The sequence below is a fragment of the Tremella mesenterica genome (genome assembly GCF_000271645.1).
Source record: "Tremella mesenterica DSM 1558 unplaced genomic scaffold TREMEscaffold_1, whole genome shotgun sequence".
NCBI lineage: Eukaryota > Fungi > Basidiomycota > Tremellomycetes > Tremellales > Tremellaceae > Tremella > Tremella mesenterica.
Window position 1 is genome coordinate 1,646,001 of NW_006711225.1, and position 23,806 is coordinate 1,669,806.

At 52.2% G+C, this 23,806-nt stretch overlaps 9 protein-coding genes across 9 annotated transcripts; 5 read left to right on the forward strand and 4 right to left on the reverse strand.

Moving 5' to 3' along the window:
- Positions 1-193: 193 nt before the first annotated feature.
- Positions 194-2,977, reverse strand: TREMEDRAFT_70688 (uncharacterized protein). The gene is made up of 16 exons (XM_007001952.1): positions 2,840-2,977; positions 2,725-2,781; positions 2,570-2,668; positions 2,387-2,419; positions 2,318-2,340; positions 2,179-2,273; positions 2,093-2,113; positions 1,917-2,039; positions 1,744-1,849; positions 1,567-1,699; positions 1,264-1,519; positions 1,073-1,217; positions 888-1,026; positions 700-840; positions 365-655; positions 194-318 (listed from the first exon to the last, which is right to left on the reverse strand). Exons 1-15 carry the CDS (start codon positions 2,943-2,945, stop codon positions 459-461), a joined length of 1,674 nt encoding a protein of 557 aa, XP_007002014.1. The 5' UTR covers positions 2,946-2,977; the 3' UTR covers positions 194-318; positions 365-458.
- Positions 2,978-3,015: 38 nt separating this feature from the next.
- TREMEDRAFT_70689 (uncharacterized protein) lies at positions 3,016-3,780 on the reverse strand. The gene is made up of 3 exons (XM_007001953.1): positions 3,698-3,780; positions 3,413-3,642; positions 3,016-3,274 (listed from the first exon to the last, which is right to left on the reverse strand). Exons 1-3 carry the CDS (start codon positions 3,751-3,753, stop codon positions 3,135-3,137), a joined length of 426 nt encoding a protein of 141 aa, XP_007002015.1. The 5' UTR covers positions 3,754-3,780; the 3' UTR covers positions 3,016-3,134.
- A 3,558-nt stretch (positions 3,781-7,338) lies between these two features.
- Positions 7,339-9,672, forward strand: TREMEDRAFT_26471 (uncharacterized protein; the record flags this gene model as incomplete). Its single annotated transcript, XM_007000700.1, has 11 exons — positions 7,339-7,540; positions 7,584-7,762; positions 7,822-7,866; positions 7,912-7,994; positions 8,036-8,107; positions 8,155-8,238; positions 8,282-8,674; positions 8,715-8,952; positions 9,002-9,043; positions 9,091-9,348; positions 9,391-9,672. 11 exons carry the CDS (start codon positions 7,339-7,341, stop codon positions 9,670-9,672), a joined length of 1,878 nt encoding a protein of 625 aa, XP_007000762.1.
- A 468-nt stretch (positions 9,673-10,140) lies between these two features.
- TREMEDRAFT_36608 (uncharacterized protein) lies at positions 10,141-14,991 on the forward strand. The gene is made up of 6 exons (XM_007000771.1): positions 10,141-10,388; positions 10,436-10,771; positions 10,818-11,773; positions 11,819-13,111; positions 13,156-14,118; positions 14,188-14,991. Exons 1-6 carry the CDS (start codon positions 10,289-10,291, stop codon positions 14,836-14,838), a joined length of 4,299 nt encoding a protein of 1,432 aa, XP_007000833.1. The 5' UTR covers positions 10,141-10,288; the 3' UTR covers positions 14,839-14,991.
- A 135-nt stretch (positions 14,992-15,126) lies between these two features.
- Positions 15,127-16,156, forward strand: TREMEDRAFT_55892 (uncharacterized protein; the record flags this gene model as incomplete). The annotated part of the gene is made up of 3 exons (XM_007000994.1): positions 15,127-15,294; positions 15,438-16,024; positions 16,095-16,156. Coding segments are annotated over exons 1-2 (682 nt in total), but the record flags the coding sequence as incomplete, so codon positions are not given.
- A 144-nt stretch (positions 16,157-16,300) lies between these two features.
- On the forward strand, positions 16,301-17,080 carry TREMEDRAFT_70691 (uncharacterized protein). Its single transcript, XM_007001954.1, has 2 exons — positions 16,301-16,762; positions 16,821-17,080. Exons 1-2 carry the CDS (start codon positions 16,410-16,412, stop codon positions 16,972-16,974), a joined length of 507 nt encoding a protein of 168 aa, XP_007002016.1. The 5' UTR covers positions 16,301-16,409; the 3' UTR covers positions 16,975-17,080.
- Positions 17,081-17,174: 94 nt separating this feature from the next.
- Positions 17,175-18,562, reverse strand: TREMEDRAFT_70692 (uncharacterized protein). The gene is made up of 5 exons (XM_007001955.1): positions 18,378-18,562; positions 17,811-18,310; positions 17,739-17,761; positions 17,356-17,695; positions 17,175-17,317 (listed from the first exon to the last, which is right to left on the reverse strand). The coding sequence occupies exons 1-5, from the start codon at positions 18,495-18,497 to the stop codon at positions 17,302-17,304; spliced, it is 999 nt and encodes a 332-aa protein (XP_007002017.1). The 5' UTR covers positions 18,498-18,562; the 3' UTR covers positions 17,175-17,301.
- Positions 18,563-19,522: 960 nt separating this feature from the next.
- TREMEDRAFT_41680 (uncharacterized protein) lies at positions 19,523-20,364 on the forward strand. Its single transcript, XM_007000877.1, has 4 exons — positions 19,523-19,794; positions 19,933-19,976; positions 20,024-20,209; positions 20,264-20,364. Exons 1-4 carry the CDS (start codon positions 19,678-19,680, stop codon positions 20,304-20,306), a joined length of 390 nt encoding a protein of 129 aa, XP_007000939.1. The 5' UTR covers positions 19,523-19,677; the 3' UTR covers positions 20,307-20,364.
- Positions 20,365-20,601: 237 nt separating this feature from the next.
- Positions 20,602-22,482, reverse strand: TREMEDRAFT_66841 (uncharacterized protein; the record flags this gene model as incomplete). Its single annotated transcript, XM_007001818.1, has 7 exons — positions 20,602-20,851; positions 20,897-20,960; positions 21,012-21,748; positions 21,791-21,859; positions 21,904-22,043; positions 22,089-22,155; positions 22,355-22,482. 7 exons carry the CDS (start codon positions 22,480-22,482, stop codon positions 20,602-20,604), a joined length of 1,455 nt encoding a protein of 484 aa, XP_007001880.1.
- Positions 22,483-23,806: the final 1,324 nt, after the last annotated feature.

Below are 23,806 nucleotides of genomic sequence, written 5' to 3' on the forward strand. Positions count from 1 at the left end.
TTAAGTAACCAAACACTCTCACGAAAAATTACAAGTTGTCAGCTTAGTCTAGCTGGCGTAAACTATGGCGTTCCCTCTCGCGATACGCCGATCTAGTAAGCATGTGCATGGTACCCCGTACGCCGAGAGACTTGTTCTGATGCCAGGCGTCAGCTGCACAGGTCGCTTGGCTGGGTGACCCTAATCGACTAGAAGAAACAATAAGCAAAGTGCAAGTTTGACAATGACAAAGTTGGAGCGACGGACGAGGGGCTGAGGTGGCGTTGACAAGTAGTACCGTACATCCGAAAGAACGTCAGGGAGTACGACGCTCAATCGCTGAGACCATTAGCTGAATCGGAGGGAATGAGAAAATAACGCTCACTCAGGCACATACAATAAGGTTTTCCCGTGTCTCTCGTCTCACGGGGTAAAACCCGTCACATGTCTGTTAGCCAGGATATTTCCGGGAGTCTAAGTCAGGAGGCTTCTGGCGATTTTCGGGCTCCGCTTTGAGAGTCTGCTTTGAGAGTCTGATCTTTCTCTTCCGATATGGTATTCGCCACAACCGAGGGCTCAGACTCTTCGGTTCGGATGATATCGTGAACAGGCACTTCGACTAAGCTTTCGTATGGGGGCCAGATCCGGCAAAGGATGAGGTATACAGCAATGGCGACTTCGGGGTGAGACAATGACCAGATTTAGCAATGGGTAACTCACACGTGTCGCCCGAGATATTGCTAACCATGTAGATGTACTTGATGTTGCCAATCGAGATGGCAGGATTGATGGCGTTGATCATACCAGGCAAGTTCGGACCCACAGCACATGCCAGAGCCAGGTACGACCGCCAATTCCAACCTGGGCCAAGTTAGCCCATCTTCCAAATACGATTCGTACCAACGAACCAGCGGTGAAGTGATATATGCCATCTGGCCGATACAATTCGTAGATGTCGACTTTTTGCTTTTTCACCACGAAAAAGTCGATAGCCAAAAGGACTGCAATCGGAGCAAGGACGACCGAGTAGGATGACATGAAAGTCAACTGCGATGTGGTGAATATCACGCTGCATCAAGCACGAGGTACTGACAAAGTTCTGTGCCGATTGGAGTACTTTCCATGGTGCAAACGCCCAAACACCTAGAGACAATGAGATGAGCTGACCACGCTTGATGTTGATCCACTTGGGGGCTAAAGTGGTCATATCATTGGCGGCAGAGATCGAGTTGGCGGTACTGCGGGATGTCAGTGTCAATGACAGAATCAACGCGGGAGACATACATGTTGGTAGTCACGCTGGCTAGGGTCCATGCTAAACTTGCTAGAAACATAGCTGTTCTGCCACCGGCGCTCGTGTTCCACTTGCCGACAATTTCGTACAACTGATAAAAGCTATCGCCGTAGATGGCGAAGCAGCAGGCTGCCGTGATCCCAGAGAATACCGACAGGCCGGCAAACAGAAGTGGAACAGCGATGAGCTGAATATATGCCGCAGAAGGTTTCTTGCAGTATCGCGAGAAGTCTCCGATGTTCAGACCTAGTCCAATGTCAGCAAAGCGAACCTGGAATGTAGAAACCACCAACTGAGCGTCGCCCAGGTTCCTTGACAAGCGGTCACGCTGTACATGAAGGCCTTGAAGCGAGGAGCACCCGGTGGTAATCGGTTCGCCGGATGATTGAGAGCCGCTGAAGCGCCGGATCCTGCTTTTGAGACTGCCTGATGAATGAGTCTACGACCAGCAATGGAAGGTTGAGGCATACCCAGATCAACGTGCCCAGCGCGACTATCGGCACGACGATGGCTTTTGTGTTGAACAGCCAAGCTAAACGGGATGGATGAATGAAAGCGAAGGGTAATTGTAGCAACCTCGTAGTCAGCCATGACCAGCATTCACACGGGCTGGGATATTGAGTGAATTTATCATTACACGTACCAGTAGAGGAAAAATGATACGAATGATAAAGTTGTCGCACCCTGCGAGGCCGGGATTGAATTGTGTATCTTTGCATATTGGGGCCAAATCGATTCGATCATGAGGGCGACAAATCCACCGCCTCTGCCAATGTCAGAACTCGCTTGTCAACGAGCGAAACTTGAGCCGTTACGTACGCCCAAGAGTTGATGCTCAGCCTGTCCGTCAGCCTCGATGACCAAAGGTGAACACCAGGAAACGATATGAGGGTATTCTAGCTTACCAGAAGATAGCCAGTACCATGCGTGAGAAAACGACAAATTTGCTACCCCAATATCCAAAAACGGCTCGCGAGGTAACGGCGAAGGGGGTGTGAAGCTATACCGTCAGCCATGGCTCTCTGTGGTTGTCGGACGTATCACCTTGGCACCGACTACGGCATTGGCTGTGCATGAGTACAAGCAGCGATGTCAGGCTGTAGGAGAACTCGCCAGTGATCACAATAGCCACTAGTACACCACCAACTGATCAGGTCAGCGATGGAACGTCGTGTATCTACGTTGCGAGTGATGGGATTCATGCCGAAAGGAGGCCTGACAGATTGCAACGACGAATCGAGGGCTACACACATCGTGGTAAGAGCTTGCAAGTCATGAGAAGAGGGACGTACTTACCCAATATCGCCAGGGCCGACTCCCACCATGTAAGTCCCAGACCGACGAACGAGGCCACGGTCGCCCATGTTCCCGGGTTGATGAGATCCGACACCCAATCTATACGACTGTGAGCTCTTGTTCCGTACGTAGACAAGCAAAAGAAGTAAACTCACAGGCGAAAAACGTCCAGCTTGTCCAAGTACGTTGATCTGGTGGACTGGGGTCCATATCTACGTAGCCGTATCAGCTCAAAGGACGTTGGAATGCGAACGATTAATCCGGACCGACCTTTGTTACTCCAGACATCCTCTGGAGCTATGCAGCTGTCTTCCTTGGGCAGTTCCCACGACCCAAGACTGGTCGTTCGATACCTCAGCGTAGATAAGACGCTCATGACGATGAGATATTAAGAGGAAGATGGGAACGACAACATTGCTGATCAAGCTAAAGCATACATGGAAGAGCAGAAATAGCATCGGGCATGCATGATCAGGCGCAGAGTAAGCCCGCTGCCTGACGGACAGTATGGTCCCTCTGCCCTCATAGATCATAGATCTGTGACATCCGTGATAGGCCTCCCTACCTAGACGAGCCATTCCTTGACTTTGCGGTCCGACAAGGCGACTTCCCAACCACCCTTTCCCTGAGCGACCGAGATGAAGCTGTCGATCTCTTCACCTTTGAGCCAAGGACGGTGCAGGTGTGCGCAAACGTGTCTTGGTGCTTGTGCCGTGAGCATCGTACTGTTCTGTCTGATGATATAGGGTTGCAGGAGCGGACACGAGACGTGAGAGGGATGGAAGAAGATGGCGGAGACCTAAGTACATAGTGACATGTAGGCAGTCGGTGAAATGGACTGACCGTTTTGGGTAGAAGATTGACCGCTACCTGGTAGCCATTCAATCTTCCTCCACGCACTCAACCGACCAACGTCCATCCTCAATAACCAGATCTGAGGTACGTCCTTGAAGAAGAGCTCGAGGGTGTCGAGGACCTGCGGCCCGGAGGATGTGTGCACAAAGCCATCGTCATGGTCGAGCTGAGGGAGGGTCATCTCGTGACTGGAGGGGATGGGTATGGGGAAGGTGAATCTGTGTCAAGAGTGAGCGTGACCGGGACGGGAAAGAGAACAGAAACCTTACTTACCTCGGGTCAACAGATGAATGTGGTGTGATCTTGTACAGATACTTTGGGAGAGACATTGTCGCTGTCAACACATTCGCAGTAGCAGAAGCCTTCATCGAGAGATATGAAACAACGTGTAGATGATACCCCTCCCGGGTAGCTTCTTCCTCCACAACATGACGTACTTCGTTACTCGAAGGCTACAGTATCTATCTGACGGCCCCTCACGGCGCTCATGCTCAAAACTGAAAACTCGTCCTGGTATGACCCGTGCTGGCATGCTGCATGCTGCACCCCTGTCAATATCCTTTGCCAACCTGGAAAACGTTTGCATAAGGTCACACTATTCAACGAAAGAAGCGGCAGAGCGAATGGACGATGGGCTGCTGATAGCACCAGGGACGAAACGGGAAGAGGGTGGAGTGGAAAGAAAGGAAAGAAGGAAAAAAAAAAGGAAATCCACATCTATAGTCAGATCACTCGTCGAATCCGCCCCGAACAATTCTACACGCCCAACCTCTTGGCCTCTTGCACGCTCACCAGTCCGGCTGTTGTCATGTCTCGGATGAAGGCCTTGAGTTCCTCCAGCTCCTCTCGTTGCACGCGACTTTCTTCTTCCAGCTCGGCAATCTTGCCCTTGAGTCCGTCCCTCGTACGCCGAGCGCTCTCCGCCCCCTTGTTCCGTCCCTCGTCAATCTTCTGGCCGAGCTCGACAGTGGACATGTAATGCGTGGGCTGCGTGCTCTTGACGTGCGCGAGGAGACCAGCAAAGGTGGGGAAGGATAGGATTTCTTCGCGTGAGAGTCCGGTAGCCCGCTGGGCTTGATCCGCAGTCCAGAACCGATCAGGTATGACTTTACCAGCGCCAGAGCGTCGAGGGGCAGAAGCGGGATCATCTACGATCCTCGATCCCAAGGTAGGCGTTGCTGGTTGATTGGTAGTAAAACGAACCTTGGGCGGTCGACCACGACGTTTTGGAGGAGGAATGCAGTCGTCTGATGCATCCGACGCCTTTCTCTTCAGAATAGGCGACGAGGAAGTCGTGAAGGGCGGGCAGCCTTGCATGAGGGCTGGCGATATGGAGGCAGGGCTGGAGAAGAGACCGGACAGCCCGAGAGACTCGGTCGTGAACGACTTGAAGGAAGGCAACGAGGCCCAGTCGGAGAATCCGGGAAACGTGGCGAGCATCGTCGGGTCGTTGGCCTGAGCAGGCACATCCAGCCCGAAGATGTCGGGATATTTTAAACTGCTCGTGACCTCGTCCAGACCCGGTTCAGCAACCGGCAGGGTGAGGGATGACTCGGAGGCTGTCGACGACGGAGTAGGGGAATCATTCGCGAGGCCGAGCCAGGCGAGGTCATCTGCTCAGTCAGCTCTACCTTCTGACGTTCCAACGGCAGACTCACTCTGACTGGGTATGTCGAGATAGTATTGCCAGTCGTCAGGATCGACCTCGCTGGGGAAACGCGCGTGTTGGGAAGACATGTTGCTACCAGATGGCTGAAGGGCGAGAAGAGCGGTAGCCGTTGGCGATTTGATGCAGAGAGGAATAGGATATGTAGGTACTGAAGAAGGCAATGCCGTTTGAGGCAATGGTGGCGATTTCAAAGATGCAACGATGTTCGTGCTTTTCGGTTTTAGTTGAATTGGGCTCGTCTCAAGCGTGATCGCTGACCCTTTTGGTTTGATAATTAGGTTTCGAGGTGTGTTGGAGGTCGGCCTCGACACCGAGGGAGTGCGCCTGAGGGGAGGAGGAGGGGGCAGGCTGCGGGGTAGGAGAGGCGGACTGCTTGGATGAATGCATGATGAGCGGAAATTGATGGGAGTGAGAGTGGACAAGAGAGGTCAAAGTGAATGCGAATGGGGGGGGGGGGGGAAGACGCAAAGAGGCAAGAATGCGATCAGCACCGAGCCTCGAACGATCAATGAAGACACTCACGAGCTTGTTGCTGTTGTGGTTGTTGGGACGGACAAGAGGGTGTCAGGTAGGGATGACAGAGTAAGGGAGTCATGTTGGGTAGAGTTGGTGTCGAGAGCTGCTGAACAGTTGGCGACATGATCATCGTGTCGACAGTGAGTGGAGTCTTCCTGAGCAGGAAGGGAATTTAGGCGGAGAAGAACATTGCGAACAGTGTAAGAGTAATTAAGGTAGTTATCGTATGAAAGCAGGGGTGCGGTGACTACGGGTCACGATTGAGTGAAGGGAGAGAGCTGGATGAGCAAAAGACTTGGTAGTGAGATATGAAATGATGTGATGAAGATGATGGACAAGAGGGGAAAGAGAAGGAAAGAGACGGGGGTGGGGGTGTTGTGGTGTCAGGGTACGGGGCGGAGTTTCCCTTTGTGTAACACCGAGTGTGGCGGATTGGTCAGTGTAATGACACGTCACCCCTGACCGCTTATCAGCCCTGTATAAGGACTCTACTACTCGACTGGTACCTTACATGGCACATACTCCACTCGCTCTCCTGTAGCCTACTCGTACCCGCAGCAATGCTGTATGTCCAACAGCATACCCTACGATCGCCAACGGCCAACGGCTTACGATGGGCTGACGGACAGTCTCTCTCAAGCTGCGTCCTGCGTCATCCCGTCCAGTGTTCACAGGCCACAGGCCATCATCTCTCACTCACGCACGTTCGAATTCCATCCCATTGCTGTCACGTTCTTGACTATTCTGACCTTGTTCTCGGTCTCTCATATCCCTCTAGTCCCTCTCCTGTCCCACGGGTCAAGTGTCCATGTGAATGCTACTGTGTTTGGAGTTTGGTGGGGCTTGCCCTCAGGTCACTCGCTCTGCGCAACGACAGAGGCGGAACGTGCAACGTTGCACCTATGCACCTTCCGACTTGAATGCGAGAAGACATGCCTATCTAAGAACCCTACAGGCCTACGGCTACTATCTATACAAGGGCTTGCTCACCGGATCGGATCAGAAGATTTCAGGTGGGACCATGTATCAGCTGGCCTGCAAGGAGGAAGGACCGCGGACCGCCCTTTCAACCTTCATGAACGTGCCAGGTGACATGTGTCCTTGGATCCTTGGACAGTGTTTGTGGGACAACATTCCAACGTTCGTGCGCCGTTTATGCCGACCCGTCAATGGTCTGACCGTAACCATCTACAGCTACTAGCTACTTATTTCTTCAAACACATGTCGGTCAGTCACAGGCTTTGCGGATCTGCCGCCTCCCGGCTTCACAGACTCTAACATCGGCAACATCTTCCCCTTTGGCCACTGGCTTGTATCCTCTCAGGTCGTCAGGTATGTACATATACCAGCATCGTTCTTCGTCAACACCCGTCGATAGATCGCCCTTGGAGTTTGTCGAGTCTCGCTTCACCCAACGTCACACCCAGCTTTCGATTCGGTTTCGTGTATCATAATCCCTATCCTTATCCCCAAGCGTCGAACGATCTTCTCCCTTGTGATACTCCTGGTGTCCCGCCTCCTTTGATTCACTCCTGTGGTTGACACAGGTGACAGAACGATGTCCGTCATGCCAAGTGCATTGTTGACTCCACCTCGATCTCCGCATATGGAACCCTTATCATTACCAGTGGCGCGGACGACCCGCCTGGAAATTTCAGAGAGGGACCCGGTCATGGCTCAGCCTGGAGCACCCATACGTCCCCTACCACAAGGTCGCCACGGGAAGACCATGGACCACCCCTCAGTGACAACGGAGTTTGATTTTGGCAGACGAGCAGGAGCTCTGTGGTCGCCTCAGTCGTCATCATCCTCGTGCGCAGACGGGTCTCACTCCTGGCACCCGCATATGTCACCGCGCGAGAGGGAAGAACGCGAAGCGTGGCTTAGTCAAGGTTGTGGTAGAGCAGGTCTGAGGATTGTCATTGTCACGGGTGAGTCAGCTTGTGTCTGTGTCGGATCTTATTGACGAGACAGAGAACTTTCTACCCAAGGTCGATGGAGTAACGCGCACGTTGGCTCGACTCCTGGAGCATTTGGAACGCGAGGGCCATCATTGCATGCTCCTTGGTCCGGGGACGGGGATGAGCCACTACGCCTCTCATCCGCTGGTTGGTACGGCTGGGGTGCCGCTGATTCTTTATCCCGGGTTGAAGGTATGTCCATCTCTTGATGAAGAGTGTACTTGTCATTGGCAGCTTTGTCTTACTCGAAGCTCAACTTTCTTCGCCCCAAATTCTTGCGGGTGATACGTGACTTTGTAAGTGCATCTCCTGTCTGGACAACTGGAGCATTGACCAAATAGCAACCGGACGTCATACATTTCGTAGATCCCATATGGTTGGGAGCTCAAGTATTGATGGCTATGGAGTTGGGGTGGGCCGGGGAGTGAGTATTGTCAATCTTCTGAGAACTCGACTCACAAGCAGGGAGTGGGTTGGAGAAGATGGACCAGCGCTTGGGGCAGGTATCACGGGTGCCGTGGTTTCTTCTTATCACACGTGAGTCACGGTGCTTTGTGTCCATCAGTGCTTCGTTGACGCTCTAGTAATCTTGCGACCTACGCAAAGCTCTTTGGGTGGAGCTGGCTGGAACCTATCTTGTGGCGATTTCAGCGATGGCTCTATTCCAAGTCGGTATTCCTGAGCCGACGTAAAACGTCCACTGATTCCCAGGACGCTTTTGACACTTTGCCCTTCACCATCTACTCTCCAAATCCTACAAGATCAATCGTTTCACGGTGTTCGTCTCTGGCCACGCGGCGTAGACGTGTCCCAGTACTCTCCTAAGAGGAGGTCCGACATGCTGCGTTCCTTTTGGGGAGTATTCGAGCCCCCGAGAGCTACGCCGCAAGTCGTACACGGTCCCGTCGCTCAATTCATCGATACGATGCCGCAGGTAGGGAAGATCGAGCACGACGGGTGCCAAGTGGGTAGGGGTTGGGATAGCAAATCAGCTCTGCCACCGACACCTCCTGAGAGTCCAGTGATGGCCCCCGTTGACTCCGCATGTTCAGCAGGTGTAGGTGCCCCGTCGGATCGCATCGTGATTCTGTACGTAGGAAGAATGTGAGTCCAGTGTTTGCCGAACGAACCATCTGATCTCAAGGTCTTGGGAGAAAAATCTCAACCTCCTGCTCATCGCCTATGGACACCTGTCTACCCTGATCCCGGATTGTCCCTCTCCGAAGCTAGTCTTCGTTGGCGATGGGCCTGCCAGAACCGAAGTCGAAGCTTTCTGTGCGGAAAGGAAATACGACGCCGCCTTCATGGGCCATCGTGGCGGAGAAGAGTTGGCGATGTGTTACGCTAGTGGGGATATCTTTGCATTTCCTAGTTTCACAGAGGTGAGTTTACTCGTGTTTGAAGGGCTTGATCCTCGCCGCTCACAGACAGACTTTCGGACAAGTAGTGCTAGAAGCTCTGGCTTCTGGATTGGTCAGTACTCATCATGATCATTAGTCTTGACCAGAGCTAATTTTCAGCCGGTGGTCGGGCTTGATGCGGACGGCACTCGAGATCTGGTCAATGTTGGAGCAACTGGTCTTCTTTATCGTCTGCCGGGCGGCAACTCGTGGTCTCGAATCTCCCGTCAGTCCGAGTCAGTCGAATTTCAGGAAGCAGCTTGTGGATTTGCTAGTTTACTCGCGAAGGTGATATGCGACTCGAAGATGAGGCGAGAGATGAGCGCTCGAGCGAGTACAGAAGGCGTTCGTGGCTTTACCTGGCGGGCTGCGATGGAGGTAGGTCGTCATGGACCTCTTGATACTCTGCTAAGACCACAGCGTTGTGTCGATGGGTATCGAGAGTCTATGCGTATCGCTCGTCAAAGAAGAGCCATCATGGAGGGACGCCCGACGTCCGACGCCAATGTCGAGGGACAGCGAGTCTCGAGCCCGACTGCCTCGAGAATTAGGCGAGTCCTATCGGCGCCGTTGTCACATGGAGCTTCGTGGAGTCTTCAACAGGGATCAATGCCAAGCGGACTTGACATCCGTCCGAAACCAGTCACCCATGTGGTTGAGTCTGTCTGGCATTTGAGTGAGTGTTGCCTCCATCTGCAATAAGGCTTGCCTCGAACTCACGCCATCAGAGAGCTTGCTCAAGATCGTGGTGATATTGTACGTACTCTGGGTGATGTACGAGCACCACACGAAACTAGGTCCGGACGGCGTGCTCGGCAAAAGGGCAAGAATATGGAGTTGAGGATGACACTAAGAAAACGGATCGCGGCTACGGATTTGTCCAGCGGCGGCTGGCGGGAGTGTGTCCGCCAGGGTAGGTTTCATGGAATATCATGTACTAGCAACGTATGTACGAATAAAGTGCCTTTTGTCACGAGATAACGACGGATGCCATGAAGCAACCATGACAATATATGATGATGTATGCTATGCAAATGGTCCAAGGTGTTTACTACCTTCGGATGTTTTCGGCAATGACGGACGGACTGACCGGCAATCGCGACTGGACTGGTCCAACTTTTCAAACTTTTCTCGACCAAGCAATTTTCAAAGTTGATTACTTGACTTTTACATCATGACAATGTACCATCGAATCACTCTTTTCGACGAAAGCAGCAGCCATATCATCCTATAGAGCTCCGACTTGCATTTCCTTTCCCTCACTTTATCTCTCTTTTCCCTCCACCCGCCCACGAGCTATCCGCATACTCGTACTGTCATGACTGAAGCCCTTCCCGATCCTCATCAACTTCAGCACGTTGACGACCATGTCGCCTCGGATGGACTTTCCCCAGACCAACCATCCCAACATGACCAGCGTGCGCTACTCTATTCTCTCTTGATTCTCTACAGCTGACACGTATAGCCTACTTGGTGATCGTTCGACTCCCTGCCCCCAATCATCCCAGAACCCTACCGAAAGCGGCAAGTGTGGATCAGTTCAGCGAACTCCGCTGCGAGGTTCAGCCGTACGAGTCCATCCAGGATGTCAAGCAGACTATCAACGACTGGGTAGGAGGGTACTGGCTGGGTCCTTACTCTCTCCGTCTACGGAAGCAGCAGCACACCGGTCAGGATGGTCACCTCGGCAGCGAGTCCACCGACCCTGAGGTGAACGAAAGGTTGTCGGATTGGACGGAAGTGGGAAACATATTCGGACCAAATGATGGATCCGAGGGCTACATTTTGGACGTTCTGCGGGGTGAGCTTCACATGACTGCCTCGACGTGACGCTGACCGTTCTCCAGAGCCTTGGACGAATCTCGCTGCCCGTCAGGCAGTCCTTCGACTGGTGGATATCATCGCTCCTCCCGGCTCCTCGACGCATACATTATCGTGCCACATCGCCCTAGAGCCGGGTGCAACCATCTTCGAAGCTGTGGAGAATGGGACCGCCTACTTGTCCATCACCGATCCAGTCTTTCGGGACGTTTCCGTACCTGTTTCATCGAACAGAAAGAACAGAGGAAGTAGGAAGGAGACTGTCAAGATCCGACGAGAGATAACGGCAGACGATCATGCCTTTGCCGACTGGACGGCCGAATGGCGACCTCCCAAGCTGTCCAAGCTGCCCTCGTCAACACCGCCCATCCCCGCCCAACCTTGCCTCAAATCCATTCAATTATCATCTTTCAACCCGCCGACCCCAAACCTACGCCATGTTGGACACCATCTTTATCTACAAGTGACGATATTGGAAGGAGAAACGATGATACTCGTTTGTACCACCCGGGGTTGGTATGCTTCAAAATCAAGCCTCACCCATTTTGACCCTGCTCCTCGTCCTCGTCCAAATGGCTCAGCCTCAGCTTGTCAACACTCTCTATTCGATCTCCTACATGACTTATCGCCCATCTTCACGGCTCGACTTTTCTTACTACCGCCATTCTCCTCTCACCCAGCGCACAGTCAGTCACTAGCGACTATCCCGATACCCCAGGCGGAACCCGCATACCCTTGGCTGGTTGCTCCGCCCAAAATTGAAGTGATGCCGGACTTGCTCCGAACGCAACTCGCCTTTCTGCATACAGGATCAACCGCTGTTGATACGATGGACACTTCCAGGGACTGGAATGAGGAGTTTCAGAATATCAAAGAGCTTCCACAGGACAGCGTACAGGAGCGAGCTTTCCGTGAACGATTGGGGCAGAAGACTTGGGGGGAATTTACAGCAGCAGCAGCTCGCTCAGTGCTCAATATAGCGGTCAGTCCGCACAACAGTTTGAATGACCATTATCTCACTTGACAGTGTGGCAACGTCCCTCCGCTCAATCCCGAGGAAAGACCGCGAGCGCACATGTGGCTGGTGAACAACATCTTCATCACCAAGGCACTCGACTCTTTGAACGCGTATGAGCATCTGGGTGGTGATGCAGCAACTTGGGTCTCACACAACAAGGATTGTTCCGGCGTCAAAATTCTCAACAAGCTTGACATCAGCGGAGTTCACGTGTTGGGACAGGCGCTTGTCGACTGTTTGGGAGAGCGTTGGGTCTGTCAGAGTGTTTTGCCAGGTATCTTCATCCGAAATCATGAAGAAGAAGACGAAGAAAAGCAACAGTCCCTTCCCCGTGACTCACAGCCTAGCCCAAGTAAAGACGAATGGATTGCGATTCAGTCGCCACCGAAAAGCTCGTCCCACTCTCAGGAAAACGATGCCACAAGACAAGAATTGCTCGAAAACGACTTGATCATCTACGGCGTCGACACGGAACAACCAGGATCATTACACTGGGATGCGTCGTCCCATCGCGTCCTTGAAAGGGTGGCAATGGCTTGTCACCTCGCTAAGCATCCGGTAAAGGATGGCCGAGGCGTCGAGCACGAATTCTGGTCGAGCATCGAAGTCAAGGCTTTGCGCGGTACAGACGGTCGACGATACTTGCTTGATCTGTTCCGCCTTTCTCCTGTTGATGTCGAATGGCTGGAGCGCGACCTGAATGGACCTACTCTCGGCCCCTCCACATCATCCGACACCCCGGAATATCCACATCGGATCACCCTACTACGAGCTGAGCTCTTACAAGCTTTCCGAGGGCACGAACTCAAGCGCTGGCTTCAAAGTAAGTCGAACCAAAGACGAGTCTCGGATCTATCAACACCGTTGACTGGAACCGGAAAGGATGATGGTCACCTGTCAGATGATCACGAGTCACCGACCAGGGTTGTTGACGGACCTCAGGACCATTTCGACATGCGTTTCAATCCCGACGCTTTTGTCGACCCCCCTTCGGTCAAGTCATCACTGACAGAAACAAGCCGACCTGCGGCAAGTGCAGTGGTGGACGAAGACGAACCTTCGGTGAAAGCTGTCCGTGACGCTTCTCGATACCTACGGGGCACAGCCATTCGTGCGATGGTACTTGATGTGTTGTCAGGAAGTACTTCGGGCATCATGGACGGGTCGTCATTGACCGAACATCTTCATCAACGAGGTATCAACATGCGCTACTTGGGCTATCTCATGCACGAACTTTGGACATCGTCAACTCTAGAGGGTTCCAAGGATTCGGAGCAAGGCTTGTCCCTGACTCCATTGAAGGTGGGTACTTTGTTGGAAGGGTAGACAACGCTGATGCTCTGTAGGAGATAGTAGTCCAAGAAATGCTTTTCCGCTCCGCAAAGCATATTCTTCGCTGTCTCGTCCGCACCCTTCGTCTTGAAGAGGCTCCGAAGGCCATCTCGCATTTCCTGAACTGCCTTCTGGGAGCCGCATACAACGACTCACCCAAGCCCGAATACGAGCCCTGCGAACTGTTCGAAGAATCCGCTCCACATTATCTCACCCTCACACCCGCAAGTCTCAAGGCTGAGATTGTCTCTGACGTTGCCAAATGCTATCGATGGAGCTTAGCCGAGGAGGACTTCCAGAATATGAAAAGACCACAATTGTTGAAAGAGCTTGCGTCGCGATTCGCGTTTCAGCTTGGCCAGCGAGATTACGAATTTGAAATGGAGAAGGATGGTCAGAAAATCTCAAGCAAGCCAAAAGACTCTGCCCCGACGACTCGACAAACAACATTTGAACCATCTGACATCCTGTGTCTAATTCCCAGAGTCAAGTCGACGGCGCCTTCGGTCACAGTGGCGGAAGAACTTCTCAATATAGGTCGTTCAATGATGTCTCGTCCTGATCTTGGCCCGGGGCTAGAGGTGATCGCCGAAGCCGTGCAGCTATATCAGTCGATACATTGTGTGTTCCATCCTGAAGTCGCGTCGGCATACAACACGTACGCGTCCATGATCTACCGCACCGTTTTACGAGCAAAAACTGAGGGGTCTTCGGAAACATCTGCCGACGAGTCCAACGCCCTCAAGGATCTAGGTGTGGATCTCACGACTGGCATACGACTGCAGGGTCAGGCGTGCCTCATCGCTGAAAGGACTGTGGGTATCTGGCACAGCGACACGGCGGCGTACTATCACAACCTTGCTATGCTTGAAAGCCTTGGGGGGAATGCCCACGCCTCGCTGAGATTTTTCCGGCATGCTTTGAACATTTGGAGTGTGGTGTATGGCGAAGGGCATCCGGAAACTATCACGATCCTGGTATGTTCAGACTCTTTTACTCGTGTCTGCATGCCAGAAGATTTTCCATAGACAGTGCTGATGCGATAGAATAACGCGGGTGTTGCGCTGGAAACGCTCAAGCAGTATCCCACGTCGCTATCCCTCTTCCTACGAGCTCATCAAGTCACAGTCACTTCATTCGGACCACGACACCTCACCACTGCTCAAAGTCTCCATCAGTTGACCCAGAGTTATTTTGTGACTCGTGATTTCATCAAAGCATTGGAGTCTGCGACACACGCCCATTCCATTTACGAGGAGAAGTTAGGCAGCGATCATGCTCAGACCTTAGAGCTTGCCAAGAGTGTGGACTGGATCAAGCATGTGGTTGCAAGCTTGGACAAGTCACAGGCTGGTGCTGGCAACGAGCTGCGGGCCTCTGCCAGCCTGGATCGCACTACTTTGGCGACGGCGGGACTATCTGCATCTGACAGACTGAGAGCGATACGATTGCGAAGACTGGCTCGCGACCTACCCATTCAACACGGGAGGAATGAGACAAGACCAGAGCATGAAAACCAAACAAACGTACAACTAGATGGACAGCCAGCGGAACCAAGAGGGCCAGAGGTGACAGAATCGACGTCACTTGGAAGTAAAGACTTGGACGAGCTTGTACGTTATATTCACGGTGCTAACGAGCCGAAAAGAGGCAAGCACGCGCTCCGAGGCAAGAGACGCACTGGAGGAAAGCGGTGAGACCAAGGGGGGGGCGCAGGGAGATAGAGGAGGCGATGGTGATTGGGCGAGATAGATCTTGAAATCGTTGAAAACATTAAACACATACGAACAGTCATCACGACAACACATCTCCTCAATATTCACTGCTCATGCATCTGCATTCCATACCATCCGGGGTGATGAGCAGACTGACGACCTGTTGGCAGTGCACAGAAGTGAGATACACAGGTTTGTCCACACCAAGCTCTCACGTGACCGAGGTCATCCTTGCCATTCCATCCGACGCATCCATCCACCCAAATCTGTCGTTAGCTCGTCACTTTGTCATCATAGCTGCTGCTTGCTGCATGCTGCAGAAGTCATTGGAAATAATGTCAGGGACGCCAGCTGGGTATTCGAACCAACAAGAAGCCGAGTGCGCGCCTGTTATCGTAGGTCTGGCAGACGGCGGGAAACGAGTGCAACCTGATGGTCGTGAGTGAGCCGAGCCATCTTCCTATCTTACTACTCATCATCATCACCCTCTCTACTGGTCCCTACTTTCGTGTGTCGCCAGTCTGTTGGTCTCTCTTCAGCGTGATTACCTGTGCTGCATTCCAACAGGAGCTGATATCTAGACCCATTGACCCCCTCTCTTCTCAGCTATGCGCCACCTCCTCGACCTCGGCATTCTTCGCTGTTGCCTGACTCTACGCGAGAATTTGCCTTTTCCCATCCTTTGGTCACTGTCGCCTCACTCGGCGCATGTATGGGGGCCATATTCGCTTCCACCGCCATTATCACCCACACTCTCCTCCGCCGCGCGGGAGTTGCTCATCGTACCCACCAGGAATGGGAAAGAGCGGTGAGACGCCTACAAGGGTCCATCGACGCCCGCTTGCAGCTGTTGGAAGCTTCCCGTAGGGATGATCACACAGAGGTCAAAGAATTACTCGCCCGACCTGCCTCAAGTCTGAAGCCCCTCATCGACCAAGCTGGAGGCCATGAAAATCCTTCCGCTGCGAAGACACTGTCCGACGCTGGCAGCAGTCCGTACGACCGTACGATCATCTCCGAACACTCCCTGGAGTCGCTACGCCGTACCCTGGAGCAAATCGTATCAAGCCATTCTCTTTCCACTTCAGCTCAAATCCACGAACACATCGAGAGGTCTGTGGCAGGATCAAATCGCCTCGAAAAGCTGGTTGCGGCATTAGAGGCAAAGGTGAGTCGCTACATGTACATTGTGTCGTACCCTCTTCGTGACATTCCCGAGGGAGTTATCTTACGAACAGCTTCACGCTCTTACCTCCAGCTCAGCACCAAAATCCCCTATGATTGATGATGAACCCGCGGTCGTGTTCATCGATGGTCGGCCTGAGTCCAATCATCGACCTATCGCAAGCTTGCTCGACCTACGCACAAAACCCGTTCCCCAGACTGCTGAGCCCATTTTCTCCACGAGTGAGATCGGCAAAGCGATCAATAATCTCCGGATACAACACAACGCTGGACGGCACCAGTCTTTTCCTCGTCGCCAGGGAGATCAGCCAGCTCAACATGACGATGCTGATGCTGCGTCTACGAAAGTCTCGGTCGATGATTCCGGAATGGGCATTACCCAGACGATCAATCAGGCAAAAGGTCCGGGGTCTTATCCGCAATTTCCGAAGCAGCCAGATGTCTCTCACAATCCAGTCGGCGCACAAACCGACCCGTTCAAGATCATGGATTCGGGCGATCTAATAGCTAGTTCTGCTCAAGCTAAAGCGACGACAGAGCAACCGCGACGATCCTTGCCGAGCAGTTTCTTTGGGATTGACGAGTCTGGAATGTGGCGCTTCAAACTCCTCCCATCTCGTTCTCCATATCAGTCAGGGTTGTGGATGGAACGGCAGATTCTGCTGATTAGGGATCATCGGGCTGGCGCCTCGTGGGGAGTCTATAGCGTATCGTGGGTCAGGTGAGCTTGATCTCACATCGTACGAGTGACCGTCTTCGTGTCTCGCTGACATACATAGCGCTCAAGCCACCCGCAAGATCTTCGCGACCCACGCCAGGGTCTTTGACACTGAACAAGTGCTCTTCGTACAGCTGGACGGGGCTGTTTGGCGATGTGTTAAAGAGGACGCTTCCGACGGGTATGTCATTCACGACCGGCTCCGAGATGCTTAGGATCTTGTCGGGATCAGCCAAGTCGCCAACTTGATAGCAAACCATGTCGTATCTTCTCTCAATTGTAGCCAGTGACGCGTTGTATGCACAGCTCTGCCCATATCTGACTAGTCTTAATCACGATGCCTTCTGGAACCGTGCCCGTCCCGGTCGCCAAGCGGGAGATTTATTTGAGGATCCTCGTCGGGCAGCTGGGCTATCAAACAAAATGTAATGCATATCCTTCAAGAGTTGGAATGCAGGAACCAAATGGTGGTGTTGTACGGAGGGAATGCACCTGCGGTCTGATCGCGTCCACAGCATATCGGAGACCCACTTTCGACACGCTCATCGGAGAGCCCATCTGCCGTCAGCGAAATACAGTATTAGCGAAGGACCCACGTCTTGACGGTAAACAAGCCGGTCGGCATACCGTGCTGCACCTCCTCCTTGAGAACGACTAATCCAGCATCTTCGAATACTTCGCGCCACCGTCCGACCGACCTCGTTAGACTCGAATCTTGTTCGTCCAAAATCTCTCGGCTATCACCTGAAGGGTCGTCCTCGCACACATTTTCCTTGACGACTATGATACCGGAGTCCGTGAATGTGTGTGGGTGTCCTGATGCACCGGGATGAGTAGGGGTGAACGGTGTCGGGAGAGGATCGAAGGCCATCGAGGGTCTCAGAGCAGCTCGTGCTCTCTTGAGAAAGGCGACGAGATCGACGTGTGACATATGACCTGCGAGAGTGAGCCTTGACATTTATCTGGTTTCTCCACTCACCGAGGCACCACTGACACCAAATGCTGCAAGTCAGTCTTACGGTCACATCCAGTGTCCCAATGGAGGACTCACACGTCGTATAACATCCTCTCCGGGAAGGTGGTCCCATTCTGAGACGAGGCTTGGCCCACCGCTTGGCCGTTCATACAAGGGGCCACAGGTTCGAGAGTCTGCAGGCCGTTCTTGACGAACAGCACCTGCTTGTATGTCCCTTTACCTGTGAGGAGCCGCTTATTTAACGGCGGCACCTGTTCCGGGATAGTCGAATCGTGTGCCGGGGTGCTAGGGCTGAGATTTATACAAGGAGAGAGACCTGGCCAATCATCTGACAAAGCTGACCTATGGGCTTCACGGATAAAGTTGTTCGCCGGCTCGACAAGCACCACATCGTCGAAGAGTGGTAAGAGCACATTGCGCGACACACGTCCGATACCGGCGCCGACGTCGAGGGCGACCAAACGGTATGGCGGGGGGCGCGGTAGAGGGGTGAGGGGAGATGAGAAGACGTGAAGTTGCGGGAGTATGGAGAGAAGGAAAAGGCGAGAGGATAGTTGGTCGATATGAGGAACTGGCTATTGGGTGTAGAAGAAAGAGTAGTATCAGTCTACCATGAACCCTTGACAAACAAGAAAGACGCACACCGTTGCCGTAACCTCCTAGGACGCCATCGACTGAAGCTTCAACACCTTGCCAATACTGCACACCTTTGTCATAGTCAGGCCCAGGCGAGGATGCGATATCGCCACGGCTGAGAGCCATCCGAGTTATCAATCTCAGAATGAACCCAATGAGAAGGACGTGTGAGGGAGAGGGGCGACAATGAGCATGTACAATAGTAAGTACTGGAGTAGGTACTAGACTCAGCATGGGCGTTCTGCGAAACCACGACGTGGTCCACGGTATAACGATTACCAACATGGCAACTCGAACAAACAGATGGTGCTGGGCTACCATCTACCTGCTACATGCTACATGATGAGGACGCTCGTCATCTGTTGGACACGACGACCTTATCACGCACGACTCAATCAACTCTGATGCATCGTATCATTTCAAACTTGTTCTCATGGGTTATCCCATACCTTGCTTGTCTCCTCAAGTGTCGATTCCACGCCGTTTCTATCCCGTCCGCAGAGGAACGAGATCATCCCGAGTCGAAGTCGTATTCTTGTGTGGAGATCACCTGAACGAATCAGCCGCCTTTCAAGATGAGAAACGTCGGCAAGGAGCGATGAATGACGATGACCCGGGTTGAACCTTTGTACTCACTTGGACCTAGCTCTCATCTTTCTCCTCTTACGACGAAGCCTCCTCATACGCTTCTTACGCCACTTTTCACGCATGCTAAAGGCGACATCGACGAACGATGAAGATCGAAAAGGAGATATGCAGTTGGGAGATGTCGAGTGCCATGACGACAAGAACGCACAAGTGGGAATAACATGAAAGGAAGCGCAACAGAAAGAAAACAAGTCAGCTGAGAAATTCACTTTGGACGAACGCGCAAAGAACTCACCTGAACGATTTATAACGGTAAGCTGGGTGAAGAATGAATGGAAAGAATGAAACCTGGTTGCGGGGGCAAGTTGTACATGACAGACGACAGCCAGGGGGATCAGATAAGTTTTGAGAACCTGTGGCAGTCTCTTAACTCCGATGCCTGCGGCGCATGGCGGCGGTCGCATCGGAGTTAAAGATCACGGCGTTTCGCCACAGTCCCCAGGGCCGATGCCACCCTGCTGGCCTTGCTCCCACCTCTCACACACAATCCTTCTGGATCCTGCAGCGACTGTCCCATTCGAACATTCTCCATCTCGGAATCAGTGAGTGGAGCGTCTCTTGAGTGGTAGTAGGTCGGATCACTGCTGACATTCCCCTTCTCGTTGCGGTCTTCTGCTCTCCTGCTACCTATTTACGTTCCCCATTTCGTTTTCCAGAGATGCCTTCCCATGTGCCGATCGTGAAAAAGCGCACCAAGCCATTCAAGCGTCATCAATCGGATCGTTATCACTCTGTCAAAGAAGCATGGAGGAAGCCCAAAGGTATCGACAATAGGGTACGTCAAACTTTCCTCTCATGTCAGCGACTTTAGCTCTCGACCGCTACGACAACTTTATCAGAAAATCGTGAACACCTTCCATCTCCTCATGCCAATCATCCCGTCAGAATGTTCGCGTCATGCTGATTTGTGCAGGTCAGGCGTCGGTTCAAGGGGCAGCTACCCATGCCCTCCATCGGGTGAGTATCATCTGCTCCGTGCACAAACTTATACCTAATCTTTTTAGGTACGGCTCGAACAAGAAGACCCGTCATTTGATCCCTTCTGGGCACAAAGACTTCCTGGTTCACAACATCTCCGAACTTGAATTGCTCCTCATGCACAACAACAAATACGCAGCCTCGATCGCCCATGGAGTCAGTAGCAAAAAGAGAGTGGAGATCATCGCCAGAGCTAGAGCATTGGGAGTCAAGTGAGTCGTCATCTTCGTCTATGACCTGTATGGGCAGGGGCTGATCTGGTTTAGAGTCACCAACGCAGCGGGCAAGTTGCGAACCGAGGAGGCCTAGATGAGTATCATGGAACGCATGCTGCCGTAGCTTGGATGTATGATATCTCATTACTCTCACATGCCCACCACCCATTCCCTTGCGCGTTCTAAGCCAAACACTGACCCCGGCCCTCGACCTCAAGAATGATGGGGGATAATGAGGTGTATCATGTGTTTCAACAAACACCTTATCCCAATTCGCAAAATAGTGGCGATGCTGCGAAAGTGCTGAGTAAATACATCTCGAGGAGACGATCACGATAAATGTCTTCTTGGCGTCTGAAGCACTGATGGCGTTTGATCCGAGTATCTTTCTACAGCTCGTCATGAGACACTGCCTCTTCATCCGCCCACTCTTCGTCTTCTTCCTCCTGGGTCACGCCAGCCCTTCCAGTACTTTTCCGACTCTGCTCCACAAATTCGATTAGACTCTCCAGACTCCTGTCGCCGCCATAGTCGACGAAATCATTCCCACCGGCTGGGCGGAATTTCAATGTTGGGAAGCCTTGGACCCGGAAAGGCGCCTGTGGTGGCACGTCGTTCTCAGTGGCGTCCATCTGCGCACTGGGGGCGAGTCAGCTGTGCTTTCATACTCGATCATCAACTCACATGACGATATTCGGATCGTCCTCATACCGTTCTGCAAGCGTGTCCCATATGGGCGCCAGGCGTTCTGAGACGGCGTCAGTCTGGTGTCTGCGCGTTGTGACAATGATCCACTCACGGCAATGTCCACACCATGGAGCATAGAATTCGGCGAAGATGTCTTTCTGAAGGTCGCCGAACAGGCCGTCCCAGCCGTTGGCGGTGAGCTTGTAGACGGGATGATCCTGGGTAGCCGGCGCTGATTGGCTCTTGATGCTTGGGGCAATCTCTCCGTCGATGAATGAGCGCATGAATTGCTCTACACTTTCTTTGGTAACCTTTCCCGTTAAAGGGTATTTAGTCTGCTGCGCGAGATCCTGGACGACGAACGATGGCCAGACATCACCAGGCAGATTGAGTGATTTGCCGTGATCGACGAATTTGACTGCGTCGATGTAAACGAAGTTGATCTTGCCTTTCAGTTCCTTGGCAAGAGGAAGAATCGCGTCAATGAGACTGTCTCGAGTTGGTAAGTCCTCGGGATCCACAAAGAGATAGGCGATGGGGAGGCCTTGCTCAGCGTACATGCCGAAGTTTTCGGGAGAGATTTCGTCCATCAACGGAACAGAGTTCAACTTGACAAATTCCGCCAGGGATTCTCCTGTCGCAGATGAAAGCTCGTCGGACGGAAATACGGCGAACCCTTCATCAAATGATTTGTGTAAGATGACGGCAGGCAAGACAGGAGAGTCGGGTAGAACTGGCAGGGGTGATCCAGTGTATCGTCCAAACAGGTATGAATCTCGAGCGATGTTGGCATAATCATCAAAGACTTGGGGGATAGGGTGACTCGAATCACCGTATGCGACTAGGACACTTCAAGATCAGCCGCCGAGATAAACGGCTACAAGAACTCACACTTTGTCTGCCTTGATGAAATCGGCATGAGTCTCAAGCGTGACGTCGCTGACTGCCGGTAGACTCTGTCTGGTACCAGTCAGTGACGAAGACACAATGAAGGATGACGCTACTTGATCATGTAGCTGATAATCCCATCGGCTTTCCTTGGACCAGCATAATCTGTGGGGCTGCCGTTTCGGAACACTTTTAACGTCGGGTAACCGTTCACACCGTACTCGGAGCAGAGCGTTTGCTCGGCGGTGCAATCAACCTGCCGCATGAGTGCGACCTCAAAAGACGGATATCGTGCACTAACCTTGGCCAGCTTGATATTCTTCTTCCCCTTCAGCTCAGAGGCAGCTTCTTCATAATGGGGAGCGAGACTGCTTCATCAGCAAAGGCCAAGCAATGGTCGGCTTATTGGGGACATATCATGTGACATACTTCTTGCAGTGTCCACACCCTGCAAGCACGATCAGCGGCATCGACCCAAGCAGATATATTACTCACAAGGCGCGAAGAATCTGACAAGACGAGGTCAGCGATTTTTCTGAGCATCGGGGGGGCAAGCATGTGACTCACTCGACCAAAGCCAAATCTTCCTGCAGAATCTCATCCTTGAAGTTGTTCTCGTTGAGGTCGATCACGTCACTCGCTAATACTACCGGTAGAATTCCCGCAATTATGGCTACAGCAGCATGCCACTTCATTGTCACTCTGACGATTTCTTGAGCACCTCAATGTCAAAGGTAAGTTGACAACAGCAGGTGCTACTCGCTCACAGAATCCCATGACGCGCAAAGGCGCTTCCACGTCGACACTGCCACAAGTCCGGGGTCACCGCAGTTATGGAATTACCATTGGTTCCGCGGGCCTTGATGTCACAGGCTATCCTTTAACATCAGCTGTCACAAGAGGAAAGGTCTTAATTACGCTTTTTGGAATGTTTTTGGACTTACATACGCCTTTTCCGAGATTTGTTTTTGGACTTACATACACCTTTTCCGAGATTTGAGTCTTTAACTATGTCTTTTGGCTGGGGGAAGGATCCGTTTTACTGCCCCCCAGTTAGGGTGGACTATGGGCACCAAGTTGGGGGGGAGGGTTAATTGACCATGCATATTGATGTTAGGCGGTTAGGGGGCTAGGTGGTCAGGGGTGGAGGAGAGTGTTTTTATTGCATGCAAAGCATGCATTGGGCGTCCAGGAAGGGAGGTGTAACTAAGTCCTTCTTTTTGAGATGGGTGTAATTAAGTCCAAAAATGTTTGAAGCGGCGTGATTATGTCATGAATGACACTATCAAATAATGACTTGTCATAATCACAAGTTCAAACCTCCACTCTCATATCTTTCCTCTGCTCTCAAGCCTATCAGGCATCAACTTCAAGTGTATTCTTCCTCTGCTCTCATGCGTAGACAGGCATAAGCTCCAAGTACTTCTCTAGTTTCTCTTTCCTCTGTTCTGATGCCTTGTAAGGCATAATCTCTCAGTCTCTTGTTCTTGCAGCTCTTCTATGTTCTGCATAGTTCCTCATAGTTCCTCATCGACCACCTACGACAAAGTCACCATCTCACAGCGCATCACGTAGGATATCATAGTAAGACGTAGGTAAACGCAGATATGGCATTGTAGGATATCAGTGGTAATCAGTGGGATGCATGGCAATGCATGCAGGACAGTGCAGGACGGTTCAGAGCGCTTGTATTCCGCAGGTCTGCACAAGCCTCCTGGAAAAGGCTGATTTTAGTTTTTAAACCCTATCTAGTGCTGTAGTTTTCTTCTTCAGCAATGTATCTTTTCAATTCCCTTCCCCTCGTTTGATAAGTCACTCAGTTGGTTCTAACCCAACTTCTCGAACCCTCAGTATCCAAGGCAGTCACCAAGGTCCACAAGCCAGAGACTAAACCCCTCAGATCCCAAGGCAGTCCTTTGCTACCGCAGTCTACCTGCAGGCGTGATAAATTAAGACCTTTCCTGGCTGTCTGTCACGAGGACCAACTAACCAGCATTGGCTTGATATAACAGTGCCCAA